The following is a 20752-nucleotide window of genomic DNA, read 5'->3' as shown; positions in this document are numbered from 1 at the left end:
CTTTTGAAAAGGCTCAGACCTTCATTGAATTTAAAGCAGCAAAAAGGTGCTGGATGCACCAAGGAATCTGTCTTAACTGATGCACCAAGTGTAGCGCAGAGTCGAGTAGAACAGAGTAGAGTCTCCATTGCACTCTTTGGTTTGCTACAAGTAAACCAAATCTAGCACCCTTCCATTCGATCATCTTCTGTGATCTCTAGTCCACGCCAAATGTGGACTAGAGGGGTATAAAACCTCACAGCATTGGGCTGGGCAGCAGTGTAATAATGGAACTGCATTCTCTGGAGTGATGATGTTCCATCCAGTCCTTCTTGGATGAGCTGAAATGGCATTTGTGATCCATGATCAATCATGCATCTAACAGTACCTGACCTCACTAGCTTTTATGTGGCCGTATGCTGACAAATCTTCACAGCAGTGTTCCAGTCTAATGTAAGACCTTCCTCAGACATTAGAGGACGCTTTACAGCAAAAGAGGGCCATCTACGTATTAATACCTTTCATTTTTGGAGAGACCAGTGAGAGGGCATTTACAGTCATTTGACAATGTAGCGTACCTTCATATTTCAGCATAAAAGGAAAGAAGTGAGTGGTCTTGGCAGACAGACATTTGAGGTAAGGGGGATATTATGTAAATGAGATTATTGCTTTGAACACTCTCTGTGCTCTATAGGCTAATGATGATCATTAATACAGAGAAATGCTGAACTAATTGGTTATCTCTGGGCATTTTCCCCCTGCTGCACATTGAAAATTACAAAAGACTCAATGAAACTTATGGTCCTAGGTCCAGTTCATCTCCCACCTGCTTGAGAGCCCATCGTAATTACTGGACTCATTATTCCGGTCTATTTCTGGTCATTTTATGAGTACAAATCTCATCTAATATGGCTAATTAGCTACCACACAAGTAGATACACTATAGATGTAATATATCCAGAACCACCTTCTAATTAGTGAATGCAGCTAGTGTAGGTGCCCTCATAGTTTTGACCCAGGTGTTCTTTTAAGTTGTTCAACACCCAGCACTGCCAGCAAAATAGGGCACTCTGAATCTGAATCCAACTTAAATGCTGTCGCTATATTCACACAATTACACCAACACCTACATATTTGACATTTTCGTTACATCTTAAACAGTGAAGCAGTTACAGGTTCCTGGATGTAACTGCTGCATCATTTAAGGTGACACAAAGCTGCAAGCTGGAGAATAAGCAGTTAAGCAGATTTATATTTTTCTATCCCACCTTAAATGTTGCAGGTACAGAATGTTGGCTCTTTGTTCGCCAGCAGCTTATTTGAATATTCTGTTCCACCTTAAATAGTGAAGTAGTTAAAGTGCTGCAACTTGGTTGTTAAAATGTATCTGCATTAATGTATGCATTCATATTCGCATGAAACTGGCACTTTAAAGCAGCAACCTCTGTGAGGAGCAACCTAGAGACTCTCTTCGCAGCAAACAATGTAGATATTTCTTGAAACACCATTCTAGTTTCCCCACTGTTACAGGCCTTTTAAAGGGACTCTACCTAATATTTTTACATTAACATACAGCTTCAAAATCACTGTGATGCTTCAATGACTTGTAATAGGGAGAATAAAGCCTCTGTCGTTGCTACTCCAGGCTCAGCACTGCAGAAAATATATTGTTTAAATTTTGGAGGAGTGTAGAAAACCAGCCCCTCTTTAAATGCTTGAAGTGGTAATGACCTACGAATGATTTCATGACATAAAACTTGTTAGAAGTGAGTTTTTCATTATCTGAGGAGGGTACTCAAAATGATTTACATGATTCCAGTGAAATCTTTCCTTATGGATTTGAGTAATTTGCAACAGTGTTCATGTAGACCAATCAACCAATAACATTATGACCACCTCCTTGTTTCTAAACTTTGTCCATTCTCTGAGTTCCACTGACCAGACAGGAGCACTTTGTAGTTTTATAATTACAGACTGCAGTCAATCTGTTGCTCTGTATACTTTATTTTACCCATTTCACCCTCTTCTTTAATGGTCAGGACACACGTAGAACCACCACAGAGCAGGTGTGATGTGGGTGGTGGATAATTTTCAGCGCTGCGGTGACAAAGATGTGGTGGTCGTATGTAAGTGCCTGTTACTAAGGTACGAGTGGATCAGACACAGCAGTGATGCTGGAGCTAACACACACCTAACACCTTGGTTTACCTTGTTGATGTAAAGTCAAAAGAATAGATCATCTGTCGCTGCACAGTGTGTGCTGGTCGTCCTCTAGTCCTTCAGCAGCGGACCCAGGACACCGTCGGCTGGATATTTTTGGGTGGTGGACTATTCTCAGTCCAGCAGTGACACTTAGGTGTTTTAAAACTCTAACAGCACTACTGTGTCTGATCCACACTAACACAGCACCACAACATCAGGATCAAGGGCCTGTGGTGGTCCTGACCATTGAAGAACAGGGTGAAAGGGGGGAATAAAGTATACAGAGCCACAAATAAACTACAGTCTGTTTTTGCAGAACTACAAAGTGCTGCTGTCTGGTCAGTGGACCTGAGAGAATGGACAGTGAGTGTAGAATACACACATGAATTAAATTGTTTATAGTAATGGACATTTGGTGTATTCTGGCTATGCATTTTTTAAGAAGGTTGTTCTTTTTCAAAACCGTACCAGTGTTTATATATAAATAATACTATATATTGTGATATTATAGAGATTGATAAACATAGAAAAGCGTATTGTGCTCAAGGGGATACCCACTGCGGTACATCAACCATATATTACCTCTAAGTAGAAACTGTCAACAGAAAACACATAGATCGACTTTTCTGCTGCTAACGGTTCTTTTACTTTGTGCACATGGGCAAACAACTGTTAATAAGGTCCAGAGGTGATTGGACGGAAGGAGATGGTTGGGCCACTGGGGGATGTTGAAGCAAAGAGGCTGACCTGTTTGAGGGTCAACGGAGAAGTGTGGCTGACCCTGGACAAGTGTGTAGACCAACCGGGCGCTGTTTCCATAGGTGGGGTCATCTGCGTCAGTAGCCGTCACCTGGACAATGGACGTGCCTGAGAGAGAGAGAGAGAAAGAGAGAGAGAGAGAGAGAGAGAGAGAGAGAGAGATCAATACAGAAAAGCATATCACCAAAAGACAGACACCTTCAACTGAGACACCATTGCAAAGACTGACACCTTCCTCTCCTCATTTATGCATCTCTCTCTCTTACTCTCCATCTTGCCTCCACCATTTCCCTTGCTACTGCATGACAAACACTTTATCCACTTTCTCCCTCTTCCCCTGCCACCTTACCTTCTCTCTCTCTCTCTCTCTCTGCCCTGTCTTACTTCATTTCTCTTCATCTCCGTCTCCAATTCCCTTTTGCCCCCCTCTTTCTCTCTCAATCTCTCCATCTGCTGGAGCCCCTCCACCACCACCTTACCATCACCAATCTTAGCACCCACCCCCCTCCCCACTCCTTCACCCACCCCCGTTTTGGGTCTCACATGTCCAAATATAGACTCCCCCCCACCCCCTTCCCCAAACGAATAAATCAAAAGACTGTCATCCGTCATGTGAAGGATGGAAATTGTTTTGGGTGGAAGGGAAACACAAAGTGGTGAAAGGACTACGTTTCCCATGGGGCACTGCTTCTTTGACAAGCTACGAAGGAAGGAAGAGGGGATTTGTGGGAGCAGCTGTTGCTGTTTTCTGACATCAAAGGCCTGACTGTGTCACCGTGAGACAGTGTGAGGGTTGTGGGAGGGGTCCGGGGAGGTGTTGCAGGGGGAGGGGGGGCTACACTGATTACTGATCTATCACAGGTCATTAAGGAGCCATGGAATGCAAATGGAAGGCTGCAGCAGAAGCAAAATAAGACAAGGTACGGCGTTCGCGGAGCGGCAAGGAATCCGACAGGCAGATCAAAAAGAGGCGAGGTTGATGCAACTCACTTCAGGTGCCCCGAAATTAGGCCGAAAACAGCTGTTTGTAGCGCTGACGCTAACATGTGTCCTGATTTTCAGGGAGAACATCACACCCTAAACTTGTTTTGCACTTTCAGCAAACTGCACTCATCTCTTATGTGTTGATATATGCAGGAGATTTGTGAAAGTTCATTAAATACATTTCATAGCAGATCGACAGTTTACGCATCTAAGCGTTACAAAAAAATACACTGATACGACTTGGAAAATATGTAACCTCAAAATATGCTGTATGTCTAAACATTAACAGCTAACATTCAGATACTTAAATTCAGATACTTTAAAGGAAATAATGACACTTTCAGTGCATGTGCACAATAATTTGTGAATCTGAAGCTAGCTAATCTACAAATTGAAAAAAAAAGCTACTCAGTTTGTATTTGGTGGTGGTATCAGTCTTAGAAAATTCTTATATTGCTTTAATATGTAGGTAGACTGCAAACATTTTAGAGTTGTCCCGCCCCCTCATGTGAGTCTCTCCAATCACAGTGCAGGACATGCATTTATGTGAGCGCACAAACACAAGCTGAAAAAAGAAATCTTATGCCTTACTGCTGTGCATTTGGGGTCAGGGTGAACATCGTGTGGCTCATTATCATTTAAAGTAACAGTCACTGAAATCAAGCTGTTCTGAACAGGGGTGTTTAGATGGGGGGGGGGGGGCTGCTTTGTTATTTGATCCTTGCAGTATTCTGGCTAAAAATTGCCACAGACATTTTATTAAAACCCCAGAACCCTGTTCACTTAATAAAAAGGGATTATGTCCCTTTAAAGCCATTCTCCGCCAAATTTTAAGTTTATAAAAACTGCCTGGAATGCTGGTTAACGTCGGTGGTGGGTGGTTACTCAGGAAATATTCTGTGTTTCACTACAACCCCTGATGATTAAACACTCCAATATTAATAGGGCTTTAAAAGCTGAATGCACTGGAAGGTAGTGTCTTTATCAATGTGAGTGAAGAAACCTGCAGAAAGAATTATTCTTAAAAGGATCCCACCTCAGCATTGGACTGCACTTTCAAAACCTTTGGTATGAGTTAGAAGAGACGTTGGGTGAACCGGTGTCCCAATACGTTTATTGAGGATGTGAAGGAAGACCATTATGTTTTCAGCAATGAAAATCAGACCCTGCTCTTGTTCTGGGGGTTTACAGGACAGAGGTGCTGATGAGTGTTGTCACTGCGACCTTGTCAGTGGTCTCGCTCACCAGCGTGTCTCTATAAATCTGAGCTTTCTGTACGGGGCCATCTTTGATCAAACCCCAAGGCTGAACCCATATTTCACGGTCAGCCAGCGGACACCGACACTGGGACAAGCCTTGCAGTAACAGCCTCTGCTCTTCTATCAGTGCCTTACACTAGATATTAGAACATTACTGGGAGGATTTGACTGCATTCAACCACAAGATATGCCATGTATAAAATCAAGCATCTAGCAATTCAGTCTGCCTTTACAAACATTACTGAACTTAGCTCCTACAGTAATAAGAGGCCACCATTGCAAAAAGTCTGTTTTGTGGATACGGCCAAAATCAACTGCAAGTGGTATTATTGAAAGTGAAAGTGTTTAGGAACCACAGCAACTCAGCTGCAAAGTGGTAGACCATGTAAAGGTACAGAGGGAGGTCTCTGAAAGCTGAGGTGCAGTGTGTAAAAGTTGCCAGTGCTCTGATGAATAAATATTCATTCATTCATTCATTCTCTGTAACCGCTTATCCAATTCAGGGTCGCGGCGGGTCCAGAGCCTACCTGGAATCATTGGGCGCAAGGCGGGAATACACCCTGGAGGGGGCGCAAGTACTTCACAGGGCAACACAGACACACACACACTTTCACACCTACGGACACTTTTGAGTCACCAATCCACCTACCAATGTGTGTTTTTGGACTGTGGGAGGAAACCGGAGCACCCGGAGGAAACCCACACGGACACGGGGAGAACACACCAACTCCTCACAGACAGTCACCTGGAGCGGGAATCGAACCCACAACCTCCAGGTCCCTGGAGCTGTGTGAGACCTGCGCCACCGTGCCGCCCCATGAATAAATATCTGCAAAGATATTCATTCCAAACCTCCTCTAGTATTAACATTAGCACAATAAATGTGTATCAAGTGCTTTATTGCATGGGTTTCCATAGCCAAAGAACAGAATTGTAAATTTTAGAAAATTACTTTAAAAATATTAATATTAAGAAAGCCAAGAGGTTTATTTTTGACAAGAGATGTAACGTTTCTTGTTTGTTCTTGGTAGTATTTCTATGGCTCTTATTTTGTTCTTATCGATATTGGAATTATACTGTATCAACCTAAATGTAAAGATATATTGTGATATAAATTTTAGCCATATTGTCCAGCCCTCGTTATATGGAGTGGCAGATCATGCTTCTTTACCTAACATTCTAATTAGTTCTTTGACAGAACTAATACTTAATGCTTCAGCACACATACACAATTTTGACTACTTCATGCTGCTAATATTGTGGTCGTGGTTTGGGGAAGGCCCTTTCCTGTTCTGGCATGACTGTGCCCCAGTGCACAAACCAAGGTCCATAAAGGCCTGATTGTATGAGTTTAGTGCTTTGTCCATATAGTTGATTTGTGAAATCCTGAACTGGTGTTGGATGCTTCGTTCTGGATCATAAACACCACTCCACCTCATCCCCAATTGTACTGGATGCTACAACCCATTGTTGGGGGTCTTTATACCACTCTTGTTGATGCTTGGCTTTAGGCATGGTGGAAGTTGACTCACGTGTGAATGCTATGAAGTCTCTTCCTTATGACAGTGCTTCTCTATGGATACATAACACACTGTGTATGCCATTTAAAGACATGTCTTAGCTAGGGGTTCATTTTCAAGCACATAACAGTTAGTTCATTAATAGGTTTCTGAATACTTATGGACATCAGCATATCATTTTAGCAGGGCCATAAGCCAAACTACATTCTTCTATACACAAGAATGTGTTTTTATGGTGTGTAAATCATTCCGAATTCAACCAGCCCTCAGACATCCCCAGAATTGGCCATAGTTTTCCTCTATTCATATGTGTTTTGAACACAGTTGTGTTGATGGATGTATAGATGGATGAATGGATGGGTGTTGGTATGGATTGATGGATGAATGGATGGATGAATGAGAGAGGAATTGACATTGGATAAATAGATAGATGGGTAGGCGTTGTGGATGTTGGTGTGGATGGATGGATGGACTGATTGATTGGTTTATGGTTGATGAATAGTTAGGTGGGTGGGTGTTGCTGTGGATGGATGGATGGGTGTTAGTGTGCATAGATGAATGGCAGGATGAATAGGATCCCACTGCGTATGGATGAATATATGGATGGACGGATGGACAGACTTAGACAGACAAATAGGCATAAATATAGATATGTATTGTACGCCTACTGTACATTCACATTCATATCTCAGTTCATTGGAGACCCCCTGATGTTCTCAACTAATCTTTTGAGACCGCCACTCCTGAGGGGCAGTACCTATATTGGCCATCTCCGGGACGGTGGCACTGTAGGGCCCATCCTCAAACAAAGGCGGGTTGTCGTTGATGTCCTGCACCCTGATGATGAACTGTGAAGAGGGCTCCAGGGCGCGCTCTGTCTGGCTGTCGGTTGCTGTGGCGATTAGCCTGTACTCATCTTTCTCCTCCCTGTCTAGAGGCTTGGTCACGTGAATGTTGCCCGTCTTCTCGTCAATCACAAACACCGACCCTGCCCCCTCGCCCCGGAGCACATACCTCGTGCGTCCATCGCCCCTGTCCATGTCCGTGTGTAGCTGAAAGAGAGAGAGAGAAAGTGAGCAAAAGGATAAGAGAGTGAGGGATTAGAAAGGCAGTGAAGGCTAAAAAAAAGAGAGATGAGGGTGAAAAGAAGCAGTATGGGGAGATTATACAGTGTGTGGAGGACGGAGTTTGAAAGCCAAGGACTAATCCAAACCTCCGCCTCACAAAGAGACAAATCAAAGTCGGCCATTTGGATCAATCATCGGATAAAAGACCAACAAACAGGAGGGCCGGGCAAATAAACACGAGAGGCAAAAAAAACATGACACTGGAGATAAAGTCAGAGGGATGGAGGCTTAACAAGTGATTCCAAGCCCTCAGAAGGTAATGGGTTCTAACCACCATCACAGAAAACCACAGGAGCGTTGTCATTTTGGTGGTCGATTGCAGGTGCTATGTTCTGGTCTAAAGGTTATGTTCACACATGTAGGCCAAATCCAGTTTGATTGGGAAGGAATTATTATTTTTGTCAGGATGAAATCCACACTGTCTATTTTATCAGCATCACTGATCATACATGTGCATTGAATTTTGTGGTTTTACAATTACAGGCTGTAGTGTGTTGGTTGCTCTGCATACATTATTAGCACCCTTTTATCCTGTTCTTCATTCAGTAGAACCACCACAGAGCAGGAATTTTTTCAGTCGTGGTGGTGGATCAGACAGAGCAGTGCTGCTGGAGTTTTAAACCCCTCAGTGTCACTTCTGGACTGAGAATAGTCCACCAACCAAAAATATCCAGCCGACAGCGTCCGGTGAGCAGCGTCCTGTATCCACTGATGAAGGACTTGAGGATGACCAACGCAAACTGTGCAGCAATAAATGAGCTACTCTCTATTATCAATGTTTAAAAACTCAGGCAGCCCTGCTGTGTCTGATCCACTTGTATAAATGCAACAAACACTAGCACACCACCACCACGTCAGTATCACTGCAGCACTGAGAATACGCCAACACCCAAATAATTAACACTTACTCTGTGTGGGTTTGTGGAGTCCTGACATTTTGCAGAGCAGTGTGAAAGTGGGCAAACAAAGTATGCAGAGCAACAAGTGCTCTTATATTGTCAGTGGAGCTGAGAGAATGGACAATAAGTGTCAATAAAGAGGTAATTTTAATGTTGCCATATATTTTAACGACCACTATGGCCAGAGGAGAACATCAGTCCACTGACTGTGGTCAACATCTGCTGATCTGAGCTGACCACAGAGAGGACAGTCAGTGCTGAAGATAAGTTGTGTGTAGTGTGAACAGAGGGAGGTGTTCAAGCGAAGTTTCACAATAGCAACGATCACACCCAGCGCCTCAGCATTCGTTCTCATTACTGTTCATACGTGGCCGGAATACAGCAGCCTGGATAAAAAAAAAAAAAAAAAAAGACCTCCGGAATAGCACGACTCCCCGCAGAAGTGTGACATCGCAAGTTCGGAAGAAAAATGGGAGCTGGGAGACGGCGGCGCTTCGCGGTTATCCAACTGTGGAAACAGCTAAGCACATTTCCCTCAATGGAACCAGAATGGGGATTTTTTTCAAATCAAAATATTCATTGCTTTCCCCGATTGCACTTTTTGAGGCAAAATATATAAATAAATAAAAAAAGCCCCACATAGCCCAGGAGATGTATGCCCGCTGATAGATTCCATGCCATAGAGTGGGTAATAGTGAGAGGAGAACTTCTCGATTGCTCCTCCTGTTTTTTTACAGCGGTAGTATTACTGTATTTTGTCAAAGGAAAATACTGCTATGCCTTGTTTACCCCCTGAACTTTTGCAACTATTGCCAAGCAATAACAAAAGCATGTGTCACTGTCTGACTAGAGCTTGAAACCTGGAATTTCCCATTCAATCCATGCCTTGGGTCACTGTCTATGAAGAGTTTGGTCTGGTTTCTTTCCAAATTCCAAAAACAAGGCGAAAGAGTGTGTGACTGTGTAAAATTGTCAATGGTGAGTGTGTGAAATTGTACGTGTGTGTGTGTGTGTGTGTGTGTGTGTGTGTGTGTGTGTGTGTGTGTTTGTGTGAGAGAGTGACTGGTTGAGTATGTGAAATTCTCCACAGCTGTGTGTGTGTGTGTGACTGGGTGAGAGTATAAATCTGTCCACAGGTATGATTGTATGTGACAAGGTATGAGTGTGTGAGAGACTGGGTTAGTGGGTGTAAACAAAATAAAAGTACATTTCAAATAATATAATTTAGCATTTACCTAATTTTTAAATCACTGCTTTTTTATAGTCGATCTTTTATGTGTGTGTGTGTGTGATTAAACAGATGACTGTTACAATCACACAGTCATTTCAGCACTTAAAACTAGTACTGAGAAGTTTATATTTAAATATAAAATAAACATATCAATATAAAATTAACACAATGAAATTACATTTGCATGTGTAGTATCTATCGATTAGAAAATGTTAATCCATCCATTGTCTGTAAGCATTTATCCAGTTCTGTAAGAAGTAAGAAGTTGATCTTAAAGACTTGGACGGTCCATGTACATTTCATTATTTGGTTTTCCCTGCAATAGAAAAACAGAGGATGACCCAGATCCCAGTATTGTATGTCATCAACATTACCAGAGAATGTGGATTTGATTTGTTTTTTTCTTTTCTTCCAATGCATCAAAACACAAACACAGGGAATATTAGGATAAGATATATTTTGATTTTAGTTCACTATAAATTGATATTTTGTTTCTTCACACCTAACAGAAAGCTAACAGACATAGCTAGCTACGTGTCACATAAACGTCACCGTTCTGTTGCAGTTTTGTAAACTTACCTATATTAGCCTTATTAGAACCCATGTCCCCAATATGCATAAAAAACTCAGCATATGTCCCCCGTCTTTGACCATATGTTTAATTAAATTGAGAACTGGTCAAGTATGCTCATCTTGAATCTACCAGCAGAATGAGTTCCTCTGTTGTAAAATATATAGCACTATTAGCATTAAAAATGTCAGGTTCTGGTTAAAATCTGCAGCCCAACTCATAATTAGGCACAAGCAGGAATGAAAAAAAACTTTTCATTCATTATCTGTACGCTTATCCAGTTCAGGGTCGCGATGGGTTCAGAGCCTACCTGGAATCATTGGGCACCAAATGAATGGAATACACCCTGGAGGGGGTGCCAGTCCTTCACAGGATAACTCACACACTCACATACTGACACCTACGGACACTTTTTGAATCGCCAATCCACCTACCAACATGTGTTTTTGGACTGTGGAAGGAAACCGGAGCACCTGGAGGAAACCCACACAGACACAGGGAGAACACACCACACTTATCACAGACAGTCCCCCGGAGTGGGACTTGAACCCACAAACTCCAGGTCCCTGGAGCTGTGTGTCCCTGGAGCTGTGTACCTGCTGCACCACCACCCCTCATATATATATATTCATTTCTCATATGTCATTATATTTAGTATTCTAGTGAGAGAGAGAGAGAGAGAGAGAGAGAGAGAGAGAGAGAGAGGACTAAGACTTATGATTTAAAATAAATTTCATCAACTCAACAGTAGTGACACTGCTTTACACCACCAAATAAAACCCCTAATACATCACTACGCTCTGAAAATATTGATGGAGGAAGCTGTGGCCAAATTTGGTAAAAAGATAAATTAGCGTTTAAAAAAATTAATGGATTGAATTCCCAAGTGCATTAACACGTAGATTTTAACAGCACTAATTATTTTACTTACATTTAATGTAAACTAAGACATCACTTCAACAATCAAATATAGAACCTGAGTCAGAATAATCCTGTTAACAAGGTATATAGAATACTAGTAAATTGTACATGAAGTAATACTACTATTGAGACAGAAGGAACGTTCTTAAAACCACAGTAAAATGTGGTGGATGGCAGTGTGGTTGGAGCATGTGTGGTGGTGGGATTTGGAGTGTGCTGGATGTCCACATAGTCCATTATTGTCCACAGAGTTAAAAGTGTGAAAAGAAAAAGCCCTTCTCCATTTGTAAATTTCTAAAGTTCAGTCAAAATACTGATCCATAGGCTGATTAAATCTGGAATGTGTTGTGGTTTTGAGAATGTAAAACATTATGAATGCTAACTCACTCACACTGCTAACATTAGCTGGCTAGCTTCTTGCTAACAACAATACCTGTTTTATTGCCAACTAAGGGACTAATTTACGGGACCGATTTCAACTTTGTGCTAAAGTGATCTGTTTGAATTATCCTGGTTTCTGGGTGCAAGCCACACACAGGTGGGGCTACAATAGCACTTCCAATTTAAGCATTCTTGGTTACGTGAAACGCACTATATAAGTAACTTTTTATTATAATTTTTATTCCAATTAGCCTGTCCTAATCCTTGTCTAATTTTCTTAGTCTGGGTGGTAAAAAACCTCAACTTAAAATAAGGGCCAGCGCCGCTTCTATGCTGTTACGATAGGAACGTGATCCTATGACCATACAACACAAATGTTCAGGTTCATAAAAAATACATCCCAATGGAAACAACCCCCAAGAAATAATTCAACATGGCCACCAGCCTGTCACTAGCCTGGGCACTGTTGCTAAGGATACTCCTCTTTCGCTGTCCCCACATAATGCTTCAGACATCCTGCTGTCAGCCATTAGCTCTGGGCTGGAACTCACGGTCAGTTAAAGTGGTTCCAGGCCTGGGGTTCTTAACGAAGGACCTTAATGACCGGCCTTAACGACAAGACTTAACGAGGCCCTTAATGAAGCTGCTGCAATCATTAAAGGCCAGCGTCGCCAGGATGATGATGATGAACGGAAAAGAGAATGCACTCTGTGGAGAATGGAGAAGTGTGAAGAATGTGAGGGGTGTGTGTCGAGAGTGTAGAGTTTGTCCCAGGGTTTGACCTGGTCAACGCCACGTCCAGCAAGTGCTTACTTGCTGCTGGCAGCCTTGACCAGCCATCCAATAAACATGTCCGAATGAGTTACTGTGCTACTGACAGGAGTCTTTCTCTCTCTCTCTCTCTCTCTCTCTCTCTCTCTCTCTCTCCCTCTCTCTCTCTCTCTCTCTCTGTCTCTGCCCCCCCCCCCCCCTACAACCCCTGTGTCACACTCTCTCACTAACACACGGGTTTGTATTTCTATCATTATGAGGTCTGAAGGCTTTATAGTCCATTTCAAACATAACATTCACTGCCTATGTAGTGCATATTATCAGTGGTCGTGTTTTGCTTGAACTATTGGCTGCATTGCCCCATGGTTTCCAGTGGTACCCTCTGTATCTGTAACCTTTCAGAGCACATGCACAAATACAGACGAAATGAATGCAGATTATGGACAGTAGGCTCGCTGCATATCCAACTCCATATTTAACAATGAGCATAAATGAGCCTTTACAATATGGCCATAATTGTGTATGTACCTGTTTCTTCAGTGTTAATTCTGAAATGGTGTTAAGTGACTTCTTCTCGGGATTGGCTATACAAAAGATCAGGTTTTTTCCCATCCAGGCCCTCAAGCAAAAGAAACTGGTTTCAGAGAAATATAATACTTATTAAAAAACTGAATTTTAACAGGCACACAAACACAAAATGAACATGTACACGAATGCAAGCTTTATGTTATGCTGTAACCCAGACTGCCTTTTTACCCATATTCCTTGTTTTGGAGTGTCATCCTTGGAACAGGTTTACAAAGTGTCATGGTTAAAAGAGGTTTTCTTAATGTAGCTGTCACCAGTGATATCAGAGGATCACTGCTGCACTCTTAAAGGTGTTATGTGCCTTCAGAAGAGTTCAACAATCCTATATTATCACCCAATCTTATCTCTTCTGTGAAATGGAACTGAATTCAGCTTCTTATTCTGCAGCTTTTTTTTCTTTTTTTCCCCGATAACCTTCCAATTCTACATGTTACAGTAAATTCCGACTCCAGAATGTAAATGATTCACCATTTAAGATGGAACTGAATATTAACTAGCTTACTGCTAGTGATGTGTTATGCTTGTTATGAAGGAAAGGTCATAACATATTAAAACTTATTTAATCTAAGATAATACAACTGTTAGCATAGTTTTAAAGAAGAAAATACTGCCATTTATGAATAATGCCATTTATGGATTTATTTCCCAACAAGAACTGAGACCCCCCCCCCCCCCTCACACCTAGGTAAAAATGGAAAAATGTGTTCACCCTAATTCTGAAATATTGTTAATAATGGTGTGGAGAAACCAATAGACAAGGGGTAATTAATTCATCAAGGTCCAGTTAGAGAAACTTTCTCAAACCAAAATCTGGAACATAATGTATAACCTGAATTATGATTAGTGCCATATCCTGCGTATTGAAGTAGACTTGTAGTTATAGCAACATTTTATGTAGTTAACAACGACATTTCAACTCAAATTACCCTTTCAATTATCAATTATATTTCAGTATATTTCAACCAGATTTATAAATATTATAAATAACAAATATGTTTTTAAAAATGTCCTTTTGTCATTGTCAAATGCACAAATAAAACAATGATTTTGAAAAAAATGCATATGTAAATAAAGTCCCTAATGACTGGTAGTTGCAGTTGACTTACTGCTTTACATAAGCAGAAATCTGATTGGTCCTAACTGCTGGAGGGTGGGACTTTAACCACTAACAGCAAGCTGATTGGCTCTTTATGCTGAAGGACAGGAATCCATGTTTAGCGTTATGAGAATTTCAACATGTAATTGTTCTCTTATTTTTAAAGCTTCTGGTTTTAACTCGCACAACACTGTCATCCCGAAAGTGTGCCAAAAGAGCTTTTATCATATCCCTTGGGCTATTTTTCCTGGCACCAGGACAGTGGTGTTTGGGGCCCTCATTATAATGCACACATATGATTGGCTGAGTAGCCTTACGTGTGATATGCAGAAACACGTGATTATTCTGGTAATTTCCTGGAGCACTAAACCTGAACTGTAATGACAAGAAGAGTCATACAATTTAAAGCAAACACTCAAAACAGATATTAATAGTGCATCAGTTACAGGTCCTGGTCCAGACAGGAGAGCATCTGGGTCCGGACACAGACAGTGGGCCCCCTATTTGTGACCCCTGCAACAGACCAACGTCAGTTATATTTTATTTTATAATGTAGTAAATGTTTTATGTGCCTCACCATAAAAATCTACTGACAAAATGTGGGTTACTAAAATAAAGTTTGAAAAACCATGCTGTAGATGTTGCAAAAGGCCTGTAAGGAATTGGTTGCACCCATCACAATAGAGTTGATGTTGGATGATGAACTCTAGATCTGGAATGCCAATCCAGGTTTTACCCTACCAAATTGATTGAATGGTGCTTCATCAGATCTGAGAACGGAGATGCTCCACAGCCCTGTACTGCAGAGGCTTATACATGTCTAGTCAGTGCAAGGTAAGGCAATCCTGAAGAATCCTATGTTTACATAAGCTGTGAGTGCTCAATGGTGCACACAATAATGTGTTGAGTGGGTGCACTAAAAATGGATGAGATCACTCAAATGAGGTATCTACATATGATAAAGGCTTATTTATCATTACACTGGGAGTAAATAATTGTTTTAACTGTTTATTATGTTAACGTGGTCTGTAGTTGCTTGGAAGATGTTTTTGGTTGCCAATCTTTCAGTCCAACCTTAGTCATGCCTCAAGGCATTTCTCAAGGCGATGCAAACGGCAAATTCCTAGCATCGCTTCAACTTAAGGAGTCAGACACACTGCCAGCAATATCAAAAGCATGCTGTAATTTGATATTACTTATTCCACCCTCGTAGCTCATTGCAATATGATGAGAATTTTTAACAGAACTGAATTCTTTACTTACAATCCACATTTGGGTTTCATGAAATGTGCTCTATTCATCATTGCACAGCAGTGAACAACACACAGTGCCTTGCTCATAGGGAATTCAGCCCTGAATGTTGAGGGAGGTGACCATACTGTTCTATCACTCTCCTGACCTCTGGTGTTCTTGCCGGTTCTGTGGATCAGAAATTATTTAATCGAGATTCGCAAGGGTCAGCAGAATCAGAATGCAATATTATGACTCTTGTCTTGGGTAAACTACTTTTCTGGCTCTGTAAGTAACGGGGCAGCTGTGGCCTTTAGGTTTATGAAGCAGACAAAAAAATGGCGTGATGGGAGTGAAGGAACAGAACTTTCTGGAGATTTGTAAATATGGCATACGGTATTAAAATGTAGGTTGTCCCTTTGCAGTTCTTTACTTCTGAAAAGGCTCGATGGCATAGCACAAACATAGCTGTGTGGGTGTGATGGCATTCAGCCATGAATAGATTAATGAATGTATGAATGATGTTTACAGGCATATATTGCTTTTCTAGACCACCAAAGTTCTTTATATTCTTTGGAACATTAGGGAGATGATGATCACCAAAGTGCAGCATCCATACCCATCCCTAGCCAGTATGCTAACCAGATCACGCTATTAGGAAGAAAAGAAGTTAGAAACACTGACTGAGATGGGGATGACCAGGAGGCCAAGAAGTGACTACAGTGGCAGATTTAGCCAGATATCGAAGCAAAACCCTTGCCGATGAAATTCCCAGCAACTTAAAAAAAAAAGTCAGAAGTTCATCTGAAGGATGGCACCAATTGTTTAGTACAGTGGGATCCACAAAGACCCAGGAACAGCATTCCAGTTGGCAGAACACCACTGTCAACAGCCACTCAAGTCTGCCTAAGAGGTCTCTCAAGTACTGGCACAAACCTGCTTAGCTTTGGTGAATTTGCCTACTCTGACTTTCTGATTTTAAGGTGGTATGGCTGCTGGCAACTCTAGTGAAGTCAGGATGCTGGCTGATTAGTTTTGCTTTTCCAGCTCAGGTCACACCCAATGGTGCTTAATGGAGCTCCATCACTTCTGAGAGTGCAGACACTCTACAGCCCAATGCCAAGGATGTCATACCTTTCTGACTGAGACTTGTGAATCGTTCGGGCAAGCTTAAACTCAAATGTGGTTGCTAAACGTCTTTGCAAATTCAAAATGCTCATGTTTTTTCCTCATTCTTCCAACACTCAGTCCCCTAAAGGAGGCAAATACGCAGGCTTTCTTGCAGAAATTCATATACACGGCTAGACAAGTAATCCCATCTCAAATATCCAGCCAGGCAGATGCCTGATCACATTACAGTAATAACGATCCACCATAAACGCAAACCTTAATACCATCACAGGCTGGTACTGGATGGCAAAGCATAATGAGGCAGACACCAGCGTCGCTTTATCACAGCTACAATTACATCTGGTACAACTAATGTCATCCAAATGAGCTGACACCCAAATATAATATTCTTCAATGGGGCCATCGCTTCAGAAAAGGAGAATAAAGCCGTCGGAATTATGCCACGCAAAAAAAACGAAGAATAGAAACATGGGCCATATCAAAAGGGGGCCTTCCATTTATTCTGTGACACTCCATAGACCATAAAATCCATCCAAATTAGGTGTGTGGTTTAGCGCTAGTCCTACTTAGTGCCAAGGACAGCTGCCAGGGAAAACCCGCTTTAGAGTGGTCGGGCGGCCCCTTAAATCACATAAATGACTTATATTATCATAAGGTAATATGCTTATATACTCACTTGCACATTTTGCAATAACCATAAATCATTAAGTTGTGGTTGGTGAGGGAGGGGGATGTGGGGGTTACAGAGAAAAAATAATTTTCGGTGTCAACCTCTAAATCACTTAAATAACTTATGCGCCTATACTCAATTTCACATTTCTGCCACACAATAAATCATAAAACATCGAGAGAGGCAACACTCCTCCCTGCCCAACCCCCAACCCACACCCCACCACTACCACCAATCTCCACCCCAAAAATGTATTTTGCATCCATGCATTAGCCTAATGAATGTTTTGCCTCCGCAAGATGTATTTTTTGCAAGTGCTGACTATCGAGGGAAAAGCAGGGATAAGGAAAATGACACTCCTTGGCCTCGTGTGAAATGGGTTTTGACTGCGCTGAACACAGCGGTTCAGCAGCTCACAAACCAGTAAACACGCACACACAAACATACACACACATACACTCTCTCTCTCTCTCTCTCTCTCTCTCACACACACACACACACACACACACACAAGTGTGATTGCATAGATTTTGGAGTAATTATATAGACTTCCATTCATTTTGTGGATACTTAACTAAACCTAATCCAGTAAACCTTAAATGCTACTATCCTAACCCTAACCTTAACCATAACTACTACTTGCAAAATCCCTAAACATTTATTCATTCATAGTTTGTAACCACTTATCCAGTTCAGGGTTGCGGTGGGTCCGGAACCTACCCAGAATCACTGGGCGCTAGGTAGGAACACACCCTGGAGGGGGCGCCAGTCCTTCACAGGGCGACACATTCAATCACACACACACACCTATGGACACTTTTGAGTCACTAATCTACCTACCAATGTGTATTTTCGAAACATGGGAGGAAAACCGGAGCACCCGGAGGAAACCCACATGGACAAGGGGAGAACACACCAAACTCCTCACAGACAGTCACCCGGAGCAGGACTTGAACACACAACCTCCAGGTCCTTGGAGCTGTGTGACTGCGACACTACCTGCTGCGCAGGAGGTATTCATTAACAAGAGTTATTCATTAAATTTAATTAATTAATGACTGGGCGGCACGGTGGCGCAGCAGGTGGTGTCGCAGTCACACAGCTCCAGAGGCCTGGAGGTTGTGGGTTCGATTCCCACTCCGGGTGACTATCTGTGAGGAGTTGGTGTGTTCTCCCTGTGTCTGCGTGGGTTTCCTCCGGGTGCTCCGGTTTCCTCCCACAGTCCAAAAACACACGTTGGTAGGTGGATTGGCGACTCAAAAGTGTGAATGTGTGTGTGTCTGTGTTACCCTGTGAAGGACTGGCGTCCCCTCCAGGGTGTATTCCCGCCTTGTGCCCAATGATTCCAGGTAGGCTCTGGACCCACCGCAACCCTGAATTGGATAAGCGGTTACAGATAATGAATGAATGAATTAATAATTAATGACTTGTCTTGTTGCAGTTGGCTTTACTGTTTTTCCCACTAGTGCCATAATATTGTCAACCTTCCTCCACTCGCTGCATAATCAGCAGGATGATTGTCTCTGTTTTTGCTGAACTTTTTAGTAGACAGTTCATTATGTGGACACACATTCACAGTTCAACTAGTGATCAGAGACTGGATCCCTACCAGTGGCGATTGCTCTAAGACTGCAAGGGAAGCTCAGCTTCCCCTAAAATGTCAAAAAATAAGTGATAAAATATATACTGTTGTGTGTACATGTCATTGAATAAATATGCACTACAACGCAATTAACTTTTGTTCGGAATCAGCTTCTTATCACTGGTAAAGACGCGGCTTTCGTCTCAATCATTCGCGCAGATTCACAGTGATTTAAACAGTGCGGACGCTGAGCGTCCACAGAGTTCAATAGCAAAGCAGCGAAGTGCAGGTAAATGAGACGAGTGATTGGATAAATGCTGGGCTTTGTCCCGCCCATCGGACGCTCACTGGGTTGGCCTCGGTTGGCCCGGGCGCTCAGCTTCTGATTGGATGACTTGTTTGAGGCTGAATCCCTTTTTGATTGACAGCGAAATGAGCGAATCAGCGACCCTTTGGTGTAAAGCTCGGAGGGAGCATTACATTTTCATTCTGTTCTGCGTTGAACCAGACTTTCTTAATCCTTTTAGCGACATTTTCTTTGTTAAAAACGACTAGTGACAAATCGAGCTTCTATTTCTGGTGGGTTTTTTGTAGCTGCTTGTGTTTGGAGACTGACTTCTATCACTCTTTCTGACTTCTATCACAGTTTCTGTCCAGCAGGTGCTGCTGAGCCCCTCCACCGTCACAAAGCGCTCACAGGCGGACACACTTTATGATGTAGGCCGAAATCCACCTATTAGTGACCCCTATCTAAACATTACCCTTAAATTAACCATAGCTACTTTTAACTTAACCCCATCCCTTACCATAATCCCACACCTACTAGTCTAATCCTAACCCCAACCTTACATTTACACTAACAACATATCTTTAAATTTTATGATTGGCCAGCTTGGTTAGGCAGGAATAGAAGTCCCCACATTATGTGAAAACAGGTTTTGGTTCCCACAGTGTAATAAATTCCTAGCATGCATACAGACACACACACACACACACACACCACCACCACCATCACCACCACCACCAGGGGAATCCTATCAAGTGCTTTATGGTTGATGGGGATGAATTCTACGCTCTTTCACAACCTGGAAAACAGGATGAGTCTCACACAAAAGCAAAACAGACTCCAGATCAGCTCAAACACATACTCCTGCTGCTATGACCTTTTAGCACTTGGACCTCCTCCACAAACCCAATACAGACCCCTACACACCAGGCAATGCCAAACAATTTAACACCATCTCCAAACAATTCTGCTCCCAAATCACCACTTAGAAAAAAAAAGCACCAAAATTTTCCCTGCATTCTGCAGGAAATAAATGTGCCTTACACTGTTCAGTTTAATTTTCCATCTTCTAGTTCTTCACGTGTGCCCACAGGACTCTGCCCACAGGACATCACTGAACAGTTTAAAAACTCCACCAGCACTGCACTGTGTACCAGCACAACACAAACTAACACAACACTATCACATCAGTGTCACTGACAATGATCCACCACCCAAAATGTACCTGCTCTGTGATGGTCTTGTAGTGGTCCTGAATATTGGAAAACAAGGTGAAAAGGAGCTAACAAAAGCAAAGCAACAGTTGGATTATGGTGTGTAGTTGTAGAATAAGTGCACCTGTATACCCACGTGACCCTGAACTGGATATGCTTTTACAGACAATGAATGAATGAACAAATATCCCTATGTGAATTGTATTGTATCGACCAAAATTAAGCAATATATCGTGATATACATTCTGGCCCTATTTTGTTCGGCCCTAATGTAAATAACCTCAGTGCTGATTGGCTGTGTCCTGTATTCAAACAGAAGTCTGGACAAAAATGTATGAGGATAAAACTTGA

At 42.1% G+C, this 20752-nt stretch overlaps 1 protein-coding gene across 1 annotated transcript in view; it reads right to left on the bottom strand.

Annotated features, from left to right (window-relative positions):
* The window catches only part of LOC136706918 (cadherin-18), a 234593-nt gene that overhangs the window by 85461 nt on the left and 128380 nt on the right, over window positions 1-20752 (bottom strand). Inside the window, exons 4-5 of the mRNA XM_066680665.1 lie at window positions 7461-7755; window positions 2929-3048 (exon numbers count right to left, since the gene is read on the bottom strand). Of these exons, the coding sequence (XP_066536762.1) occupies window positions 2929-3048; window positions 7461-7755 (415 nt within the window). The remainder of the gene's footprint in view (window positions 1-2928; window positions 3049-7460; window positions 7756-20752) is intronic.

This window comes from Hoplias malabaricus, chromosome 9, assembly GCF_029633855.1.
Source record: "Hoplias malabaricus isolate fHopMal1 chromosome 9, fHopMal1.hap1, whole genome shotgun sequence".
NCBI lineage: Eukaryota > Metazoa > Chordata > Actinopteri > Characiformes > Erythrinidae > Hoplias > Hoplias malabaricus.
This window is presented reverse-complemented; position numbering and strand designations above follow the sequence as displayed.